General features: G+C 55.6%; 1 protein-coding gene across 5 annotated transcripts in view; it reads right to left on the bottom strand.

Annotated features, from left to right (window-relative positions):
- Positions 1 to 18699, bottom strand: part of CAND2 (cullin associated and neddylation dissociated 2 (putative)) — a 29431-nt gene extending 10732 nt beyond the window's left edge. For 3 of the 5 annotated variants that reach the window (XR_012323921.1, XM_019944584.2, XM_019944585.2), the window contains exons 1-11: positions 18325 to 18699; positions 14262 to 14377; positions 13221 to 13364; positions 10068 to 10222; positions 9238 to 9361; positions 7043 to 7308; positions 5676 to 5781; positions 5352 to 5494; positions 3219 to 3505; positions 2047 to 2188; positions 203 to 1705 (exon numbers count right to left, since the gene is read on the bottom strand). Coding sequence is in view for 4 of the 5 variants with exons in the window: in XM_019944584.2 (XP_019800143.2) it covers positions 203 to 1705; positions 2047 to 2188; positions 3219 to 3505; positions 5352 to 5494; positions 5676 to 5781; positions 7043 to 7308; positions 9238 to 9361; positions 10068 to 10222; positions 13221 to 13364; positions 14262 to 14377; positions 18325 to 18684 (3346 nt within the window). In the remaining variant the exon portion in view is untranslated. The remainder of the gene's footprint in view (positions 1 to 202; positions 1706 to 2046; positions 2189 to 3218; positions 3506 to 5351; positions 5495 to 5675; positions 5782 to 7042; positions 7309 to 9237; positions 9362 to 10067; positions 10223 to 13220; positions 13365 to 14261; positions 14378 to 18324) is intronic. The other 2 variants (XM_019944586.3, XM_004320270.4) reach the window with 1 other exon arrangement.
- Between the last annotated feature and the right edge of the window lie 2482 nt (positions 18700 to 21181).

Raw genomic sequence — 21181 nt, 5'->3', positions numbered from 1 at the left:
CAAGGATTCTGTCCCCTCCATCCCAGAGGGTCCCACAGGCAGAGGCCTTTAAATCTCAGGAAACACTGTTTTTAATGGCTCCTCTGCCTTGAACCTTGTCAACACTGTGACTCTCAGACCTGACCACCTGAACAAGTTCACCCTATGTGGACCTCTGCCCACCTCCGATCTGGGCTGCCTTTGCCCACCCCTGTGCCCCTACCTGCAGCAAGTTGCTTCCGGAGCCGCGGCAGGAGGAAAGGAGGGTTCACAAGGACCAGCTTCCCGAGGCACTCGGCCACCACCCCCCGGGTGCCCTCCTCGGCGCCCTCGCAGCGCTGGAACAGCAGGGCCCAGATGTCCTCGGCGTAGGGCTTCAGGCTGTCAGGCTGGGCGGCCCCCAGGGCCTCCCGGAGCGAGTGTAGCAGCAGGTACCGCCGCCGGGGCTCGGCCTCCATCTGCCCCAGCAGGAAGGGCAGGAAGTCAGGCAGGTTCCCTGCGCCCACGCGGCCCAGCGCGTAGGAGGCAGCCGCCCTCACGTCCTCGCTGGGCGAGCCCAAGGCTTCCAGGAGCACCGCCTTCAGCTCCTGCTGGGGGCCCGGCCCGGCCACCTGGCCCACCTCGGCCAGCGACAGGAACGCCAGGACCTTGACCCCTGGGCTCGAGCTGGGCGACCTGGCATCAGAGACCAGGCGGTTGACTGTGCCCGCCACCTCCTGGGGACAGGCCACCGCGAGGGCCGCCACGCACCGAGCCAGCGAGTGGAACACCTGCTTGTGCAGGCCGGGCCCGCCGTCCGCCACCTGCTCGTAAACGGGCGCCGTGAGCAGGCCGACGAGCTCGGCGTAGTCCACGCACGGCGGCCGGGTTCCCACCAGGGCCTGTAGGAAGCCTTCAGCGGCCGCTAGCACACCGGCTGGCAGGAGGGGCGAGCGCAGCAAACGCAGCAGCTCTGCCAGCACAGGGCCGCTGACCTCGGCCAACGAGTCTGGCTGGGCGCGGGTCACGGTGGCGAGGAAGTCCACAGCCAGCTGGGCCACGTGCATGTCGTTCTCACTGACAAGGGAGGGCAGCTCGGCCAGCACGGCTCGCACGGCGGATGGCGGGAGGCCGAGGCCCTGACTCTGGGCCAGGGCAGCCAGGGCGGCCAGTGTGGCCAGCCGCAGCGCCCGCTGGTTCTTCCGCAGGAACGAGGCCAGAATGGGCAGCGCCTCGGCTAGTATGGGCTGCAGGTCGATCCGCAGTGGGGACACGGCCACCAGTGTCAGCGCCTTGACGGCAGAAAGCCGGGTGATCTCATTCCGCAGGCGGTCCAGGAGAAGCAAGAGTGACGGCTCCAGGTTATCCCCGAGCCGGTCACCCAGGTGGCCCACGAGGTGGCCCATGCAGGAGATGGCCCGCTCCTTCACCTCCTGGTCCAGGTCAGTGGCACGAAGCCGTGCCAGGGTGGCCGCAGACATCTCTCCAATGTAGGGCTCGGGGTCCAGCAGCCGAGGCCCGTCCAGCGGCCACAGGGCCCTCACCAGCTCCTGGAGCACCAGCAGGGCCTCGGCTGCGATCTTGTAGAAAGGGTCAGCCACGCAGGCCATCACAGGTGGCAGGAGAGCGGGCAGCTGGGGGTGGAAGGCCTCAGCCGGCTCTGTGCCCAGCAGCCCCTGCAGGAAAGCCAGGGCATCCATCCGGATGGTGGAGGAGCTGGAGCGGTCCGCCAGCGAGAAGATGATGCCTGGGGGTGGGAGGCAAGGTTACCAGGCCACAGACCCTGACCCAACTCAGCCCTCCCTGGATGCAGGGGTGGAGTACCCTCAGGTGTCTGAGCTGGACCCAGGCACCTGGGATCTCATGCAGCAGATTCTATGAAGTCAGGGCTTGGCCGGGGCCAGGGCTGAGGACACAGGCCAGGAAACCTATTTAAAAACAGAACATGGCACCCCGGCCCTGTTTTCACTGCTGGCAGTGGGGAGCCACTGTAGGTTGCTGAACAGGGGCACTCTCAGGGATTGGGGCTGGGGTCTGGGTTCAGGAAGAAGCCCAGAACAGCAGACACTGGGTTCCAGTCCATCTTACCTGCTACCAGCACGGGCATGTGCTCTGCCAGGCTGCCCGGAAGGACGCCTGCCAGCTCGGTGAGGAGGCTGAAGCAACCCTGGCGGGCCCTGACACTCCGATCTTTAAGCTGCCTCTGCAGGGCCTTAATCACAAGAGGCACCTGTGGATGGAGGGGGGAGGTCAGTGACCACCCGGGAACCTCCACACCCCACCCACTACTGCGGGACTCGGCCTGGGCACCTGCCCATGGAGGACCCCCAGCGTGGAGAGGATCATTCCACCCCAAGCTTCCCATCACTCGCTCTGTACCAGGCACCTGATTCCACACTCACCAGCTGACAGATGGGAAACAGGCACAGAGTTGAAGTAACTTGCTCAAGGTCACCGGGCAGTGTGGTTCTCACTCCTACGCTTGGTGAGGGTGAAGCACCGGGGCCCCCTTCCCTCCTCCAGCTAGATTCCCTCCCCAGTGAGTTCATCCACTTCCGAGTTGAGGATTCCCCTGAAGCAATGACTCCTAGATCTACATCTCTGACACGAGACTTGTGTGCCGACTGCCCACCTCCACTCCGGCATCCAACGAGGGCTTCGAACATAAATGTCCAGAACAGAACTCTGGACGCGCCCCCGCTCCACCCTCCACCATGTCAGGGACTGCACTATTTTTAGCCAGAGCCCCGAACTCACATGACACCTCCCTGCCCCTTGCCTTTCACATCCATCTGCAAACCCCAAAACTATCTCTCAAGTCCCACCACCTGTCCCCCTGCCCCCTGCCCAAGGCACCAAGCCCTTTCACCTGCACAGCTGCAGCGGCCTCCAGCCCGTTACAATCCATTCCCCACACAGCAGCCAGACTGAGCCTTTTCAAATGTGAGTGGGATCCCATAATTCCCCTCCCGTGGTGTCTACCCTCTTAGAATAAAACTGAACCCCCTTGCTGTGGCCTAGAACCCTACTCGTGCTGTTGGCTATCTGCCCGAGACTGTGTGGTCCAGGGGCAGGGACTTCATCTGTCTTGCCCCCTGTTGTGCCCCGCCACTTCATACACAGGGCCAGGCACACAGCAGGTGCTCGGTATGCACAATCCAGTGGGTGGAGAGATGGGGGGCGGTGGGAGGGTGAGGGGATGGAGGAGGGAAGGGTGCTGAGCAGGAGGGAGGGGCAGGGGGAAGGGCGGGCAGGCACACCTGTCCTCGCAGCATCTGGAGGTTGCTGCCCGACTGGGTGGGCTCCTCCCCCAGCCATCCCTTCGGGGGCCGCGTCTGCCGCAGCAGCACGATGTAAGCCCCGAACACGTCGGCCTTGACGTTCTCCTCGCGTTCCCTGAAGCGGCGGATGAGCACGGGCGCCAGGGTGCAGTGGAAGTTGGTCAGGAGGTCGGGCCGAGAGCTGATCAGGGCCGCCAGGCACTTGGCCGCTGCCCGGCGCACCTTCCAGCTCATGTCATCATCGTCGCTGTACTCGTCCTCGCTCTCTGGGGCGGGAACCAGACACCCATGGAGCCCTGCGCACCACCCAGGGCGGTCTTCCAGGACGGAGGGATGAGAAGTGAGGGGGCAGTGAGGAGGGCTCCGCCGGGGCCTCACCTTTCCATGGTCACTACCCGTTAATGAACACCTGCCCTGTGCTAGGGGTGGCGTCAAGCAGGGAACCAGCTGGAGGTAGGCCAGGGTCCTCCCGCTGCCTCCAGACTCCTGCTTGTATTGACTACACCAGGGAAAAACTGACTCCCAAGCTTCCAGTGAGGATTTAGGGAATCCATTTGGGGCACAAGACCCAAACTTTGGTTTCAGGACTGGCTGCGTGATGTTTCATTTACTGGGATTTCAGAAGGGAAAGGTGATAGCTCCCCTGCCCCAGACAGAGTCCTGATTCCAGCTGCCAAGCAGGACTAACAATTAAGGAAAAGCTGTATTTGTGTGGCTCTCCACTCTCCAAGCTCCCCCAAGAGATCAGAGCTCAAGTCTTCACCATGCCTCAGGAATGAAGGTGTCTTGAGCCCCCTTTTATAGATGATACATGTAAGGCTCAGAGAGGGCGAAGACTCTCCTGAGAACACACAGCTAGAAACAGCAGAGATGAATGAAGCCCACAGAGCCAACTCATACATCTGGGAGACACGCATGAGGCTCGGGGGGGACGGTCCTCCCTAGGGACACCCCCAGGCACAGGCTCAAAGGCCAGCATATTCCTACCCACACTGCCCTGCAGAGAACTCAGACTCTCAGAGCACGGCATCTGGACAAGCCATAGTGGGCCGGATGGATGGTCCCCCAGATGTGTCCCCTCTGATGGACCCTCGTTATCTCCACCCTATGTCACCCATGAAGAAACATCCAGAGCTCCCTGTTACTAACAAGAAAATGCCCAATCTCCTTGGCCGGGCATTTGAGCCCAAAATGCCTGTCCAATCTCATCTCCTACCACCGCATCTCGTTCTGAGTGCCCATCAGGACCTAAGGCCTTCACCTCCATCAATGCCTCCAGGGCCCAGGGCCTTCCCTCTGAGTGACAGAAAGACCCACAGGCACAGAAGGAAAGAAGCCATTGAGTCCATCCCCCATCCAGGTATCTCTCCCTGTCAGTGCCAATCATTCCACCACTAGAGCTTCACTCTGCTGGGTTAAAGCAATGGCTCTTGGAAGCCGTAACTAAAAGGGTACAGAGATGGCAGCACGAGGTGGGGGAGTCTGGCAAACATGGCTCCAAGTCCCAGCTACGACACTTCCTAGTTGTGTTATCTCAGGCAAATCTCTTCTCATTAAGTCTCAATCTCCTTGTCTGAAATATGGGGATGACAATAAATACCTGGTTTCCTAGGGTCATTATAAGGAACATGAAATAAGAGAGTACTCAGGGGACTTCCCTGCTAGTCCAGTGGTTAAGAATCCACCTTCCAAAGCGGGGGACGTGGATTTGATCCCTGGTCGGGGAACTAAGATCCCACATGCCATGGGGCAACTAAGCCCGCGTGCCACAACTAGAGGGAAGCCCGAGCGCCACAATGAAAGATCCCGCGTGTCGCAACTAAGACCTGACACAGCCAAAAATAAACAAATAAATATTTAAAAAGAAAATAGCACAGAGGACATCAGGAGATGCTCAATAAACAACAGCAATTACTACTATCTTGTGATTTGTGCAATCAGAGAGTGTGGGTACCACAGAGGATCCAGATTTCCAAGGGCAGGGCTGGAGCCTGAGGAAGAGCTGGGATCAGGATGGGGGCACCAGATGTGGCCCCTGTCTTTGGCTGGGGGATTCCCGGGAAGGCTGCACCCATTTCCACCCACCAGCCCAAGGACAAGTTGGCCACTCACCCTGCTCACTGAACTCACTGTCCTCTGTCTCCATCTGCTCCTCTTCCCCGTCACTGTCATAGTTATAGTTGGGGTCGTGCTTTATGTACTGGAGGCAGAGACTGGTCACGCTGGGCACGTGGGGGCCCATCTCCTTGGGGCACCTGTGGGGTGGGATGCGGGAGGCTCTGCTGGACCCAGGCAAGACAGGGTTGGGGATCGGGCCCAGTGGTGAGTCCTGAGACCTGACTGCTTTGAGGCCAGCATCCTGCCCCCACGCCATCCCCACCAACTTCTCAAAGAAACCCCAGGGCCCCCGTTTTCCAGCACCCCTGTTGCACCTACTTCCTCAGGAAGGCCTCGAATGCCTGGAGGCAGGACTCCCGAAGCTCATCATCATCCAGGTTGCAGAACTCCTCCACCAGGGGCACCAGTCGGTCCAGATGGGTCCCTGCAGGGCCAGGTGGGTCACTGAGGCAAGGTGAGATGAGGCCAGACCATCTCCAGGGCTCCCCCAGCCCACAGCATTCAGCCTGCGCCTGCACCTGCAGCCCTGGCCACTGCAAAGTTACTCAGAGGCTTCAGAGTCAAGCAGATGTGGGTTCTAGCCCTGACTCAGCACCCTATAAGCTATGGGACCTTGGGCACATCGCAACATTCTTTAACCTCAGACCACTCATCTTCACAGTAGGGATAACAACGCCTACCAGCCAGAGAGTTTGTCAAGATTAACAGTAAGATTCAGGTAAAGATCTCCACCCAGGTCCTGGCACGAAGCAGGCACTCAATAAGTAGCTTCTGTTGTTGAAACTATTACTCACGTTCTTGCCTGATCTCCTGCGCTAGGTTGTAAACCTGGGCAAGGAAAGTGGGGAGGCAGGCACTGCCCTTACAAACCAGGCAAGAGGGGCCCCCCCACTGCCCCCGGGGCTTTATACGGACTCTGCCCTAGCTTTTCTCCAGCCGTACCTTTCCCTACCCTGAACCTTTCCGGTCCTGTGCAGTTCTCTTGCCCAGGTCCATGCTCCCGAGGGTGGCTGCTGTTTGGGGGGATGTGGACAGAGTATGGACTGCAGGCTGGGGCCTCCATGTGCGCTTTTAAGGTCCCCTGCAGTGAGCGAGCCAGAGGGGAGGGAGGGCAGACCGTGGCCACTCTACTTACACTGCCCTGTTCTAGCCCGAACTAACTCCAAGGTGTTTGAGAATAAATTCAAAACTGATTGCAGGATTCCATTTCTACAAAACTCATCTCTGGTGACAGAAAGCAGGTCAGTGGTTGCCTAGGGTGGGGCAGAGGGTAGATGGACTGCAAAGAGGCACAAGGAAACTTTTGGGGGTGATGGAAATGTGCATCTTGATTGCGGTGGTAGTTTCACAAGTGCGCGAAAAGGTCAAAACACACTGAATTGTACACTTTAAGTAGTGCGGTTTATTGTACATTCATCATCCCTTTGGAGGCATGACTTATAATTACCCTCGCGAGCCTCTGGGTAGGGCTCAGAAGCAGGTTGAGCTCAGGGCCCACCTGGCTGCCTCTCGAGCCCTCTTCCTCTTCAGGCGCTTCAGCACCGCCACCGACCCTCCCCACCTCAACCACGCCCCCTAACCAGAGGTGGCTCACCCGGGCCCCACCCCCTCAGCCCAGGTCCCGCCCCTCTCCCGGGATCCCGGTAGTCGGCCCCGCCCCCTTACGTGGGGCCCCGCCCCCTTACCGAGGCGGTGGCCTGCCTGGCGGCCAACGCTGCCCAGGCACTGGATCAGGGTGCGGATCGCCGCGGGGCTCGCGGGCGCGCGTGGGCCAGGCAGCCGGTCCAGCAGGTGGTCAGCAAGCTCGACGAAGAGGTCGGTGCTGCAGGCGGCCGCCAGATGGCCGAGCGCCCCAACGGCCCGCTTGCGCACGGCCAGGCGCGGACTGCTCAGCTGCGGCAGCAGACAGTGCAGGAGGCTGGCGTGGAAGGCGCCCAGCGGGGCGCCCAGCCTGGGGAGCCGGAAGGAAGGGGTGTCGGGCGAGGCCCACCCGGCGGGCAGCCTGGGCCAGGCACTTCCCCTTTCCCCATGGGTGCCTGGCCGCCTCCCCCATTATGACAACCCAAGGACCCTCACCCTCCCCATCACTGAGGCCAGAGTGATCTAAAGTGTGCCTCGGGCTTCCCTGGTGGCGCAGTGGTTTAGAGTCCACCTGCCAATGCAGGGGACACGGGTTCGTGCCCCGGTCCGGGAAGATCCCACATGCCGCGGAGCGGCTGGGCCCGTGAGCCATGGCCGCTGAGCCTGCGCGTCCGGAACCTCTGCTCCGCAGCGGGAGAGGCCACAACAGTGAGAGGCCTGCGTACCGCAAAAAAATAAATAAATAAAAAAGTGTGCCTCTGCCTAACTCCTTCAGTGGCTCCCCAATGCCCTTTAGATAAGCTGAGCTCCGGGCTCAAGGCAAGAGGGAACACCAGAGAATGGTTTCTGCACAGATAGAACGCAGCCCCTGCAGCAGCTTCTGTCCCACCTTCAAACCAGGCCTGTGCTTTTCCTGTCCCATATGTGTCCTGAAACCTTTTCTTCTCTCACTCTACACCAACACATTGACCTCACCCTCCCATATCTCTCTGTCCAGCCCAGACCTCTCTCCTGGGTTTCATTTATTTATGTGTTCACCTACTATGTGACAGGGCCTGGGCTGGAAACTCGGGAGAGCAAGACGGACTCTGGCCCTCAGTCCTGCCCTATGGAGTTTTCGGTTGAGTGGGTACCTCCCAGGCACCTCAAATTCAACATGTTCCAAACGGAAACCATCACGCCCACCCCGACATTGCTCCTGGAGCACACCTACACGGCCTGTGGCCCTGTGTCTGTGCCCACAGTTAGGAAAGCCAGACCCCTGGGTGTCAGCCTTGAGTCTTTGCCTCTCATCCACTCCAAGCACTGTGGAGTCCACCTCCTAAATACAACCTGAATTCACCTGCCTGCAGAAGCCTTCTAAGCAGTTTCCCTGCCCATTCAACCCCCTCCCATCTTCCGTGCACTCTGCACATAGAAAGATCAGTCTAAAACACACAAATACACCCAGGGCATTCCTCATGCCTGCCGAGAACCCCTCCGTGAGCCCCTCACACTTTCAGTAGAATCTTTAGTCAACTGCCCCACCTTCCCAGCCCTTATCTCTCCACACCAGCCCCTCCTCATGACACCCCATGACTGCCTTGCACAACCCCCAGGACCTCATGTCTCTCTGGTCTTTGCCCTCTGGGCCAAAGGCAGGTCCCCCATACGGGGTCCCCCTTATGCTCACCCACGCCTGGCCAAGTCCTGCCCACCCTTGAAGGCTCAGCTGGCTGGACCCTCTCTAGGAAGGTTCCCCACCCCCCAGCTGGGTTAAGGGCTCCTCCTCTGAGCTCCTACGGGCCCTGCTCTTAGCCGTATTGTTGTTCTTACTCCATTCACAGATTTATGTGCCTGTGAGCTTTTCCTTAGGGGCCGCCAAGACCCAGCCAACTCCATATTCCCAGAACTAGTCCAGCTCCTGACATTTTTCCAGTAGGTGCTCAAATCTTGAGAGGCTGAATGAATGAATACTTTAAAAATGTGTAGTGCAATTTAAAACCAAGGCCCAGCTACACTAATCCAAGGGAAGAAAAAAAAGAGAAAGAGGGCCGAGGGAGAGGATGAACACACGTGGGCTCCAGCTTGGAGAGACCTGAATTCAACACCTAGGTTCTGCCATTTATTGACTGTGCCTGCAGACAGGCCACATCACCTCTCAGAGCCCAGAAAATGGTGACAAACGAGTTCTCCTGGGACACTGCTGGTACGATTAAAGAGCCCTAGCACAGGGACTGGCGGACAGTAAGTGCTGGCTCTGTGAATTTGAGACCCTCCCTGTCCCCCTGTCCTCCTTGCCCAGGGTGGCCTCCCGCACCTGCTCAGCATGTCAGAGAGGATGTCCAGGGCTTCCAGCTGCACAGCCACGTCCTCCTGCTGGGCGATGGCACTGGTGAGCTGGCCTGTGATCTTCCGGCACACACTGGTGGCCAGGCCAGAGCCTGCACAGAGCACAAGGTGGGTGCGGTGAGGCCCAGGGCTGGCCTCCACCTGTGGTCGGCCTTTGCTCTGGTTGTGTTCCTGAGCCCACATCCCTCAAATCCTGCTGACCAGGGAAGCCAGGGGTGGCGTGGTCCCAGGTTTGACGCAGAGTCAGACGAAACTAAAGGAGACAGCTGGGGAGCTAAAGAACCAAGGGCGGACCTGCTGGCTGGCTCACCCCACACCTGACCCCTTTGCCCTCTGCCTTCCAATGGGGAGGTGGGAAAAGTTAAGCACTTCTTCCCTAGACTCCTTTACTGCTTGGAGAGGCCAGGTGACCATGTTCTGGCCATTGAGACACAGGTCAAAGTCTTCTGGGGAAACACGTGCTTTTCTTATAAAGGGCAAGAGACATGGGTAGAGACTTCAGCCCTGTCCTAAATGAGCTTCTGAATGGCTGTGAAAATGGAGTGGCTGATCCCTTCAGAGTTATGTGAGAAAAGTAACCCCCTACTTCTTCAAGCTGCCATTAGTTAGACTTCGTTACTTGCAGCTAAAAGCATCCCTGAAACAGAGCCATGAAGTTTAACAGATCTGGGTCTGAATTCTCTGCCACTTATTAGCTTGCTGACCTTGGGTAAGTCCTTTCACCTCGCTGAGCCTCAGCTTCTTCAATCATCAACCAGGACAAATAGCAATAGCACCGAGTCCCTAAGACCTGAGTACCTGTGGCTGCCGGGGGGAGCTCCGACAGGACGGTCTTGAGGCCGATGCCAGCGACGTCTCGGAGCTGCTCCTTGTCTGACCGCATGTTGGCACAGAGGGCATCCACGATGGTCTCCACCTGGTACTCCTTCACTTTGCCCACCAGAGGACCCAGGCTGAGTATGGAGGGAGGGAGGGAGGAGGTCCAAAAGCCCAGGCTCAGCTCGAGTCGGGCTACCCCTTACATCCCCTCATGTCTGTGGGGCCACATGTGCTGAGGAAAAGGCCCCAGATCAACAGGGGACTTCCTATTTTGCCAGAAAGAAAGGTACCGTCTGGGTATGCCGACATCATTCCTGGCACCTCCCAAACCTGCATCTCCTCTTGGGTTTTACATCTCAGTATATGGCCAAACCATCGAACCCGGCAACCTCAGCTGGAAACCAAGGAATGCCCAAGAGTAGGGTTCTCAAACTTGTGCGTGTATCAGAATCCCCTAGAGGACTTGTTAAAACACAGATTGTGGGACTTCCCTGGTGGCACAGTGGTTAAGAATCCGCCTGCCAATGCAGGGGACACGGGTTCGAGCCCTGGTCCGGGAAGATCCCACATGCCGCAGAGCAACTAAGCCCATGCGCCACAACTACCGAGCCTGCGCTCTAGAGCCTGCGAGCCACAACTACTGAGCCCGCGCTCCACAACAAGAGAAGCTACTGCAATGAGAAGCTCATGCACTGCAAACGAAGAGTAGCCCCTGCTCGCCACAGCTAGAAAAAAAAGCCCACATGAAGCAACGAAGACCCAACGTAACCAAAAAAAAAAAAAAAAAAAAAAAAACACACACACAACACAGATTGTTGGGCCCCACCCCAGCTTTTCAGACTTAAGGGGTCTAGGTGGGGCTTGAGAATTTACATTTCTAGCAAGTTCGCAGTAGATGCTGACGGTCCAGGGACCACACTTTGAGAACCTGCCTTAGAGGCTTGCTTCTCCTAGTGTGGTCACAGATCAGCATCATCAGCACTACCTGGAGATGCAGAGATGCAGCAGCTCAGGTCCTACCCGACAGCTACCGAACTAGAATCTGTGCGTCAACAAAACCCCCAGGTGATTCGAATGCACGTGAAAGTTTAAAAACTGCACCGCACTGCTTCTCAGCCTTAAGTGGGCATTGCCATCACCTGGGGCCTTTTAAGAAATTGTTACCCAGGTGCCAGCCCCAGAGTGTCTCAGTTAATTGGTTTCAGGTGTGGCCTGGAGCTGGGGATTTTTTTTTTTTTTTAATTCCCCAGGTGATTCTAACATGCAGTCAGGGCTGAGAACCTCTGACCTAAAAGAGTGGTTCTCAGATGACAGTGCGCATTAGAATGCAGATTCCCGGGTGCTATATCCTCACCTGCCCGCCCCAGCCCACTCCTGAATTAGAATCCCTGGGTGGGGAGCACACAGTTTAAACAAGGGTCTCAGGTGGCCGCAGTGCACACCACTTTGCAAACTCTTGACTTCTTTCTCTAAGTAATCACAGGTCTTTCCACTCTACCTTCTATAGCACTGGTTCTCAGTAGGGGTGATTCTGCCCTGAGGGGCGTTTTGGATATTTACTGGGGGGGGCCTTCTATTAGTTATGTTCATCACAACTAATGAGATGACACTTCTGCCTTTTATTGAGGGAAGGGGGGGTTGGGGTGGGGGGGTCGGGGATAATAGAAAAACAATATTGCAAAACCATGTTCCATGTCCTGCTGGAGTTTCTAACATCCCACTGGGCATTCACACAGGTAAAAAGCCTTTCTATAATTATCTGAGTCCAAAACCTAATTTCATTTTACATATAAACACAAAGTACTTTTCTGCACTATTTTAATATATTAAAATATTAATATTTTAATATACTCTAAAATTTCCAAAAATGTAGTTATCAGGTAACTCGAAGGAAGACTGTACTTTATTTTCCTGGGAAACTTTACCGGGACACGGTCACCATTTCAGAAAATCTGGTAAGATCAATGCTGCCTGTGCTGAGTTCCCAACATCCACACCTGTCTCCACCTGCTTCCTGCCTTGGCAAGCCTACCTCAGGTGCAGGCTTCTCACGACTTCATTACACGTCTACCGTCAACGTGCCTGAGCATTTACACAGTGAAACACATACTATTTTACCATCAACAACGTTCCTCCTATTTGTCCTTTATGCTCCGGTTTAAGGCATTATATAAGCTGTTTTGTAATCATGTGTAAAGGCAGATTCTATTATGCATGAATTTCATTTCGTGCTAAGAAAAGAGTATTTCAGACCACGTGTTATAAAAAGGGGTTTTGCTTCTGCTAGTAGGAAACCAGTCCACCTGATCTCAATTCCACCGTTAGAGGGATGCTCCCAGACCACAAAGCTGAGCACGTCTTGTTCCTGCATGAAACTCTTTACTGAATTCCTATGCTCTTGGGATCAAGTTGAAATTCACTACCCACCCAGAACACCTGGATCCAGCCCACAGAGTACTGTTTGAGAGGCAGTGCCCCAATTCTGTTGACCCCCGCCATTCCTCAGTCCCCTGCTTACCCCGCCACACACACACATGCCCTGCACATACCCCATCTTGCTTTTTCAGCTCTGGGGGTAACTGGCGAAGGTCTCAGAACGACACCTCATGAGGCCTATGGCAAATGTGCCCACCCCCGCCGCGTTCTTTCACCCCCACCACTCCTGTGCATGCCAGCCTGACCTTCCAGCTGCCAACTCCTGCATCTGTGCCTGAGGGCTTTCCCTGGCTGGAGATGCCAAGGAATGCATAACGCTCCACCTACCCCAGGAGCAGCCCTCAACCAAGGAAAGCTGGCAGGTGCGAACACTCCAAGGTGCATGTCCTACACTGTGTGCCAGGGATCCCCAGCAGGGGTAAGCTCCACTCACCCACAGGAGAAACCTGCTTGATGCTTTATTGCGTTTCTTCCTTCCCTGCCTCACTTCTCTACTCCCCTACCTAGTTTCCTGGGATCTCTTTCCTAGGAAACTTACACTTGAATCCTTGCCACAGGGTGTACTTCTGGGGGAACCTACACCAAGTCACTGTCCAGCTCCACTGGGGCTCCAACAGTTGCTCAGCAATTCTTCTCTCAGAGGCTGTACCCCAAAGGGTCAGGGACCCTCCCATCACCACCAGGGTCGACACTCACCACTTGACCGCCAGGTTCTGCACCTCCCCGTTCTTGTCCTCCAGAAGCCTGAGAAGCATCTTTACCACCTTGCGTTCGCTGTCCTCATCCAGCTGGATGGAGTCCTTCTGCAGCTCTGACATCAGGTCACTGGTAGCCATGAACCTGGGCAGGGAGGACGGAGGATTGCTGAGCAGCTCCTGGGCCCCGGTGACCTGGGCAGTACCTCAGAGTTCCCCAGAAGCGGACCTTGATACAAAGGGTCAGGGGCAGTCAAGGGCAATAGATTATCTGGGCTGTGGGCACAGTTGGGCTACCAAAAGGCAACGCGTGTGTGAGACACCGACTGGCCCAAGGTGGCAGACTCAGACACACAGCAACCCAGCTAAAGGCTTAGGACCTCCAAAGCACATGGCTCCTGCTTCTGCCATTTATGCAACTGTGAACTTGGGCAAGTTACTTCACCTCTCTGAGCCTTATTTAACCTGTCTGAAAAGTGGGGATGAGAACGGTACTTGCCTTGTGGGGCTGTATGGAAGATAAAAGACGACAATGTATGGGGTGTGCTCAGCACACAGTGGGCACTCAGGAGGTGTCCCGCCACGATTATAATGTCACGTCATTCGCGTCTCATTCGGGCTAGAAGGTCGAACACAAACCTTGCAACCGAGTCAGGTGTCAGCAGGAAGCCTCTCTACCTGACAGGTGGAGGAGGACGAGCCCCGTCCAGCCCACCTGACCTCAAAGAATCACTCAGCCCTGCCCTCACACCAGCGGGTCTCAAACCGTGGCCAGCATCAGAATCACCTGCAGGGCTTGCCAAGTGCTGCTGGGCCCCAGGGTTTCTGAATCAGAAAGTCTGAGCTGGGGCCCCAAATTATGCATTTCTAACAAGTTCCCAGATGAGGCTGAGGGGCGGGGACCACACTCTGAGAACTAACGCCCCAGGCCAGGTTGACGGGCAACAGGCATATCTTAGACATAGATGGCAACGGCTGAGCAGTCCCCAGCCACAGCTCGCAGACCCAGGGTGGGCATCAGCGTCAAGGACCACCCACTCACAGCTGGGCAGATCCGTGTGGCCGGATGCCCTGTCCCCGGCATTTGAAATTGCAGTGGAGTCTGAGCTGGAAGGTCACGGAGAGCTGGGGCTGCCGTGGCAACATGGAGCACCATTCCTGCCAAGATCAGGAGGGGAGAGCAGTCTTAAACTGGCAGCCCTCGGCTGTGTCCACCTGGCAAATGTTCTTCGAAAATTTGAATTATTTATTGACATTTAAAAATTAGAAGAGTTGACATAAAAGTACTGATTTCCAGATTCTCTTGAAAACAGAATATTTGAATACAGCTGGGCCAACAGTCTCTGGTGACTATAACTGGCTCGAGGCAGTGGCGGCTGCCCGCTGTAGGTAGATGCACACTCCCCAGGTCAGCAGGTTCTCCCCAGGCCCACTGCAGCCGTTTACTGGCTCCTGCAGGCACTTGACAGCAGAGAGGAGAGATGCTGTGAAGTGCGCATCAGAGAGTGGCGGCCCCAAAGAAAGCGTCCAGCTTTTGCTCCCCAACCAGGCCTCTTCACACCAGCCTTGCTTTCTAGCTTGAGCGAGTCAACCAAGAACCCGCTCCCCCTGCCCCACCAAGCCTGCTATGGCAAAATCGGTCACAGTGGGATTCCAGCCTCATCTCTGCAGGCTCAGACCTGCTGCTGGATGTCACAGTGGCCCCTAGGGCCCCTTAGGCAGGAGGGCACTTGTCGGTGTCACAGCTGTTTATTTTTAACAGCTGGGATAAGCCTCAAGCCTGAGAGAAGAAAGGAGGCTGGGCTGGAGGCAAGGCGGGGGTGGCAGGGCTGACCATGCCCACCTGTGGGCCTGGCCACCTCAGGACAAGCAGCCAAGGTAAGATGAAGGATGAGGTTTGGATCTGAGCCAGGACAAGGCCAGGGGTAGCCACACGCACTCCTAAGTCTGTCCTGCTGAAGGGATGTTCAGAGAAGGCAGGCAGGGCCTTGAAGCTGAGTTTCTGCTGCAGTCCATGGAGACCCAGCTCAGCCTGGCAACCCAAGGGATGGACTCCTTTGCCCAAGATGGGCCTCCTGTCTCTCTCTTTCTTCTCCACCTACTGAACTCCCATTCACCTGTCAAGGGCCCAGCTCAAAATGTCCTAGTCTCAGGGAAGACTCCTCTCATCACCCTGCCCTATCCTCCACCCACAATCTCTAAGCACACTTGGTCCCCCTGGATAGGACCCTCTCAGATACTCTGCACCCCTCTATTATAGCATCTCTCACACTGCACTGCAAGCTTGGTCACCAGTGTCTCCCCTGTTGAACTGTGAACTCACAGAGGCCTGTCAGTTCATCTCTGGGACTCCAGGCCCAGCAAACAGGTCCAAAGAGGCCCTGAGGGGGCAGGGTAAGGGCAGAGGGGAAGGAGGGTTAGGACCAGCCCCTAATAGGGCTCAGAGCCAACCAGCTGTGTGGAAATCCAAACTCAGAAACTAATCCTTCTGAAATACTCCCCAGCACTTCTGACACCCCAGAGTTCCTGCAAACACAGCTCTCACATATATGTGTATATGTGTGTGGCGGTCGTAAAGGGGGCGTATACAGGAAAGGGTATCATTTGGTAGATAAGAGTGTGGGCACCGAAGTTTGGCTTTAAGTAAATATACTGGCCATATACTTATCACCTGGGTGACCTTGAACAACTGACTCCTCTCTCAGCCTCAATTTTTCCATTTATAAAATGGGAATTTTCTTTGCCCCACTTTATAACACCTTTGGAAAGTTTTACTAGGACAAGCAGCTTTTGGCATGAGGCAGATGAGGCAACTAGGCTCAGAGAGGTTGCATGAACCACCCAGTATCACACAGCAAGTTGGGAAAAGAAGCACACTGGTCAGGTCTCCTGGCTCCTCAACCAATACTACTATGTTTTCAATAAATGATGTAGGAATTCCTGCAAGACCCCTCAATTTACCCATTTCACTGTTGAAGTCTGAGTGGGAGTAGAGCAGCCGCCTGCCCACAGAGTGGGGGCGCAGAACAACAGGGATCGAAGGCTTCCTCCACCTGCCTGGGACCCCCACCTGCAGTCACCGTCCACCTCCAGGAGCTAGAGGACACAGTCTCAGTTTCATTCCAGAGAAACCCTAGAGGCAACTCAACTGAAATACTCGGCCACATGGGTGCCTGGACAGCTGGTCAGGCCCCCTGGTATTTGGACTTTAAAAATAGATATCATCCTCATATGCTTGGGGTGGTTTTAAGTGTTCTCAGGGCCGCTGGCAGAGCAGACTGGAAGGGCTTCTCAGGCTCCAGTTGGCAGGGCCAATTCCCTCTCCTGGAGCCTGGACCTGAGGGCCTAGACAGTGGTGCAAATCCCCTCGGTGACTGGCCGGCTGTGTGACCTCGGGCAAGTCACTTCACCTCTCCAAGCCTCTAAGGAACAGGAAGAACGATCGCTACCACCCAGGCAGACAGGAAGACTGAATGAGATTACACTGGACAGCAGGGAGCCTGGGACACAGAAAACATTCACTGAGCATCACCTGTGTACCCAGAACATGCTCTGGACACAAAAGGAGACTGCACAGTCCAGAGGTCCAGGAGCTCTGGGTCTCCCAGGCTTAAAAAGTTATGCAGCAGAAATATGGGCCGGGGGAGGTGCCTAACCCTGCCTGGGTATCAGGAGGCAACCCAAAGAGGTGACAACTGAGTAGCAGCTAGCCTGGTGAAGGGGGGAAATGACGAGGCAGACAAAGAACTTCCAGGTAAAGGCCCAGACAGGGGAGGGGACTGGCAGATTTCTGATGTGCCCAAAATCACAACAGTGTCAATCTATTAAGCGCTTACCTGGTGCCAGACACTAATCTAAGCATCCCGCATGTATTAACTCATTTCATCTTCACACCAGCCCTCTAGGTGGGTTCTGTTATTACCCTCATTTCACAGAAACAGAAGCTGAGGCTCAGAGGGGTTAAGCAGCTTATCCACAGTCACACAACCAGTAAGTGGCCGGAGGCAGGATCTGAACCCAGGACTGTGGCTCAGAGGCTCTACTAAAGCGGGGCCTCTTGAGCGGTGCTGAGGAATAAACTGCCGAAGGCAGGGGTCAGACCAGGAGGGCAGGGCCTGGGTATCCTTAGCTGTCAGGGGGCCTTGCTGAGATCTCATCCTCTGTGTTAGACTGGCCTGGCTGTGCACCTCGATTCTCCACTTCCTAGCTTTGTGACTGCACCTGGGCCCTTCTCGCCTCTGAGCCTCACTCTTCTTATCTGTGAAATGGGGGGGGGGAGTAAAGTGACAGAATGTTCAACGGTCTATATTCTCTCTGAGGACTCCTTACAGCACAGAACTGGCTGTGTGGTTATGGACCAGTCCTTTTCCCTCTCTGGGCCTCAGTTTCCCCTGAGGAGGAGGGGACTGGGCCAGAAAGGGAGTGGCCCACAAAGCCTATAAGCCCCCACCAGAACCATCACCTACCTCTGTCCGCTAAGCCACTCAGCCCAGCCCCCTCCCTCAGCTGGTGTCAGAGCAAACCCGGGAGGCGGGGAAAGAGTACCCCTATGAAGTGCGGGGAGGAGGCGTGGGGTGATGTTGAGAAGAGTGCAGAGCTGAGGGTACGAGTGAAAAAGTCAGCACTGGGTTTGTAGTCCTGGGAGGGGAGCGAGTTTCAATGCGGAGAAAAAGAGGCAGGCGCTGGGTTCCCCAAGGAGAGGCCGAGGGTTTCAGTGGGGGTTGAAGAGGAGGGCCAGGGCCCATCAAATGCGGGGAGAGATGCGGGCTGGGCATAAGCGGAAAGAGGAGAGGCAGAGGAAGCGTGCAGAGGGGCAAGCTGCGGCTCAGACGCGGGACGGCAGGCAGGGGCTGAAGTTTGCACGGTGGGAGACGCAGCTGGGCTGGAGTCCCGGAGAGGACAGGGCAAGCAATCCGCGGAGAACTCAGCCCGAGCTTCCGCCGGGCGCAGAGGCGGGGAGGGGGCGTCTCGGGGGCAGGAGTGGAGCCCGCTGCGAGGAGCAGAGATGGTGGCTGCAGGGTCCCGGGGGAGGGCCGGCGCTCCGGGAGGGGAAGGCCGGGGGTTCAGGGCGGGGCGGAGAGGCGGGGGCCGGGCAGCGGGCGCACCTGAAGTCCTTGTCGCTGGACGTCATCTTCTCCAAGAGGCTGGAGATGTGGAAGGCGGCGGTGCTCATGGTGGCTGCGCCGCGGGGCCGCCGACGGGAAGGAATATGGCGGCGCGGCCCCCTCCCCCGCCGCACGCGGGCTGTGCTCAGCTAACAGAAATAGCCGCCCCCGCCCCGCCCCGCCCCGCGGCGCAGCGCTCGCCTCTGCCTTGGCCGCCGCTGCGGGAGGCGGGAGGCGGGAGGCGGGAGGCGGGAGACGGGAGGCGGTTGGCGGGAGGCGGGAGGCGGGAGGCGGTTGGCGGGAGGGGCCCGCCAGTAGCTCTGTGGTCTCGGCTTGGCGCCAGCCCTGCAGACGGCCCATCACCGGCTTGCACACTCCCACAGACGTGAAGCTCACCACCTATCACCGGACAGCCTCTCCCTATGATTCCTGTGGGCCTCAACCCTGCTCGCGAGACACAGGCATGGTAACAGAGAGTCTCAGGTTCGAACCCCACCTCCGTCAGTTCTGCTGCTGTGAGGCCTTAGCCAAGTTACTTGACCTCTGTAAGCCTCAGCTTTCTCATCTGTAGGCATTCAAGGAACAGGAGCTGCTATTGTAGGTCAAGCCAACCAAAGCACTTCCACCCCCACCCTGCTCCGCATGCGGGGTCCACCCCAAAGCCAGACAGGATATGGAGTGTACCCTATCGCCCCAGGCCTCCTGCCTGCCACCTCCAACCCTCAGGACATCACGGCCAGTTTCCTCATTTTATAGCTACACAGCTGAGGCCCAGAGAGGCAAAGGGACTTGCTGCAGGTCACACGGCCAGTGAATCTGGGATGGAATCAGGACTGACCCCAGACTGGGCAACAGTTCTTACCCAGAATGAAGCTGTGCACAGTTTCTCCCCAGGTAGGTACAAGCTCAGGGTGGGAGAATCTGTAGGAGGACGAGGAGAGTGGCAGAACTTCTCCAAACAGCCAGGAGGCTGCTGGCTCTTGGGAAAGTGAGTCGCATGTGCAAGACAACCCTGGGTTCAAATCCCTGCCAGGCTGCTTCCTGGCTGTGTGGACTTGGGATAATGACACAACCTCTCTGAGCTATGTTCTTCTCACCCATAAGATAGGGATAAAATTAATCTTTATTTTATAACACACTTCTTGGGTACCAGTTATTATGGGTTCCTGGGCTCTAGAGTAGCACTGTCCAACAGAACTTTCTGCAATGTTGGAGATTTTATACATCTGCACTGTCCATTATGGTGACCATCAGTCACATGTGGCTATGGAGCACTTGAAATGTGGCTTAAATTAAATGTGACTTAGTATGATTGAGGAATGGAATACTTATTTCTATTTACTTTTAATTAACTTTAAAGAGCCACCTACAGCTAGTGGCTACCATAGTGGACAGTGCATTTCTGGACAGTAGGGACACAGCAGGGGACTAGACACACACAGCCTCTGCCCCTTGGGGACCATACATTCTAATGGAGGATGTGAGCATTAAGGAAGTAAGTGATTAGATAAGGAAAATAAGAGCTATACAGAAAACAAAAGAGGGTGAGAGCATAGAGAGTGCCTGGGTGTGAAGGGGCAACTTTAGCCATGTTACTCAGGGAGGGCCTTTTTTCAGGAAGAGACATTTGGGCTAAGGCCTGAACAGAGGAAAGGAGGCAGCTGGGCAAAGTTTTGCAGGAAGAGCTCCTCAGACAGAGAGAACAGCAAGTGCAAAGGTCCTGAGGTGCGAACAAGTATAGGAGGAAGTGAGGTCAGAGAGGTGGGCAGGAGCCAGATCATTTGCAGCCTTTCAGGCCAAGCTGAGGAGTTAGTTAGGATTTTATGTCAAATCTCTAGGGAGCCACTGAAGGGCATTAAGCAAGGAGGTGACATGATTGGTGTTTTGGAAAGACCCCTGTGACTGCTGAGCAGTCGTGCAGTCAAGTGTGATGGGGGCTGCATGAGGGGAGTAGTGGTGAAGGTGGGAAGAAATGGACAGATTTGGGTATGTTACAGAAATAGAATAAATAATGACACAGCCACTCTAGAAAACAGTTTGGCAGTTTCTTATAAAGTATGCTTATCATATGACCCAGCAATTACACTCAGAGGTATTTATCCAAGAAAAATGAAAGCATACATTCACACTAATACTTGTACATAAATGTTCATAGCAGCTTTATTTATAATCACCAAAAACAGGTGGGATAAGGATTCGTAAAGACTTTTTTCCTGCAGAGTAGGCCTTTGTTATGGAGAACACTCTGGGTGTATTTCGCAGAGGTTACTCTTTGCCTCCCCTTCTCAGAACTCAGAGGGGAGCTCTCTTCATTATGAGAACTTAGTGAGGTGCCTGGAGGTAAAACCCACAAAAGTGTGGGGGGCTCCCTTAAGGCTGTGGCCCCAGGAGTTTCTCACTCTCCCGCTAGTTCCCAGTCAGCCTCCCTCAGTTTGTCAAAATTGCCGTAAAAGTGTTCTACCAGCTTATGGCTCCAGTGGCTTTTGCTATAGGGAAGCAGATCTCAGCTGTAACTTTCTAGATTCTCCTGCCTCTTTAAATTTTGGGGTGGTGTTTGCCCTTCGACCTCACTTCTCAGTTGGGTCTAAGAAAAGTTGTTGATTTTCAGTTTGTTCAGCCTTTTCTTGTTGCAAGGATGGGAATGATGGCTTCCAAGCTCTTTGTGTGTTGGTGTTAAAACTGGAAGTCCTGTCCTCAATCGTGAAGTCTTCTTTATATGTGGTATACTTATATATGGTATATTTTGCAAACGTTTTATCCCAGTTTGTCAGTTGTCTTTGACTTTATGATGATTTTTGCCATGCAATTAAAAAATATGTTATTCTTCTGTATGGTAGGAGATATGGATCTAATTTTA

The sequence above is a fragment of the Tursiops truncatus genome, chromosome 10 (assembly GCF_011762595.2).
Source record: "Tursiops truncatus isolate mTurTru1 chromosome 10, mTurTru1.mat.Y, whole genome shotgun sequence".
In the NCBI taxonomy this organism is placed as follows: domain Eukaryota; kingdom Metazoa; phylum Chordata; class Mammalia; order Artiodactyla; family Delphinidae; genus Tursiops; species Tursiops truncatus.
This window is presented reverse-complemented; position numbering and strand designations above follow the sequence as displayed.